Genomic DNA, 922 nt, shown 5'->3' with positions numbered 1-922 from the left:
CACCTGGAGAGCCCAACTTGTGTCAGGTAACGATGGGCTTTTTAACGTTGGACTTTTTCTGGCTTGCTAAAAAGCTCCCGAAAGCAGCGTTTGGATGCAGAGGTTGACCCGGGGAGGGCAGTGGGGCAAACACGCTCCTCTTCGGAGTTGGCAGCATTTGTCTCGTGGGTAGACAGCGAGGATGTGGGCTGGGGAAAGGGCGTTTGGATTAAATGCGAGGGGAGAGCGGTGTCTCTCCGCAAGGAGCTCAGCGTGAGCTGTCCCTTCCCCGTGCATGCCCCTGATGGCTTGGAAACGTGTGTGGGTCAGGGAGAAGCGTGGGGATATCCATCGATTCTTCCTGCTCGGCCGGGACCGCGTGTGTCAGCAGGACGCGGAGTGTGCCGAGCTCTCGGCAAAGGCACCTCCGGGGAGCTGCCCCTGGTGGAGCTTCCCCAAATCCCTCTGAACTGACTGATCGCGGCCCCGAGCACCCGTCAGGGGGTTTGGAGCCTTCCCCCAGTCCCGGGGGGGTTCTGAGGTGTTCGGGTGGGGCTCGTCGTGCTGCTTCGCTGCTCTTTCAGGTCTCTGCAGCTCCCTGGGGGCACCGGCAAAGGTGTTTTCCCGCAGCCGGGGGGTTTCTGAAGGCACAAGGGATACGGGGATGCTTTCTCGGGGTGGTGGGGTGAAGATCCTCAGGGCTGGGGTTGGTTGTCCCACACCCCCGCTGCAGGGGCAGCCGGGAGGTGTCCTCTGGAGGAGGGAACCTGAGCACTTTGTGGTCCGTGGGCACATGTGGCTGCCCAGGAGATGCAGGTGTAGGAACAGATGAAGGACTAGGGCCAAGACAGGGGTTTTGACTCAGAATAAATTCAAAGTAATCCCCGTCTGGGCGTGTGCTCCCTGTCCTCCTGCAGGGAGTGTGTGGACACCACAAAGCCAC

At 60.7% G+C, this 922-nt stretch overlaps 1 protein-coding gene across 1 annotated transcript in view; it reads left to right on the top strand.

Annotated features, from left to right (window-relative positions):
* The first annotated feature begins 274 nt into the window (after positions 1-274).
* KLHL35 (kelch like family member 35) overlaps positions 275-922 on the top strand; it is a 20,815-nt gene continuing 20,167 nt past the window's right edge. Inside the window, exon 1 of the mRNA XM_027699818.1 lies at positions 275-394. Coding sequence (XP_027555619.1) covers positions 275-394 — 120 coding nt within the window. The remainder of the gene's footprint in view (positions 395-922) is intronic.

The sequence above is a fragment of the Neopelma chrysocephalum genome, unplaced genomic scaffold (assembly GCF_003984885.1).
Source record: "Neopelma chrysocephalum unplaced genomic scaffold, ASM398488v2 Primary Assembly neopelma1_141, whole genome shotgun sequence".
NCBI lineage: Eukaryota > Metazoa > Chordata > Aves > Passeriformes > Pipridae > Neopelma > Neopelma chrysocephalum.
The sequence above is the reverse complement of the archived record's forward strand: the minus strand, read 5'-3'. Positions and strand labels throughout refer to the sequence as shown.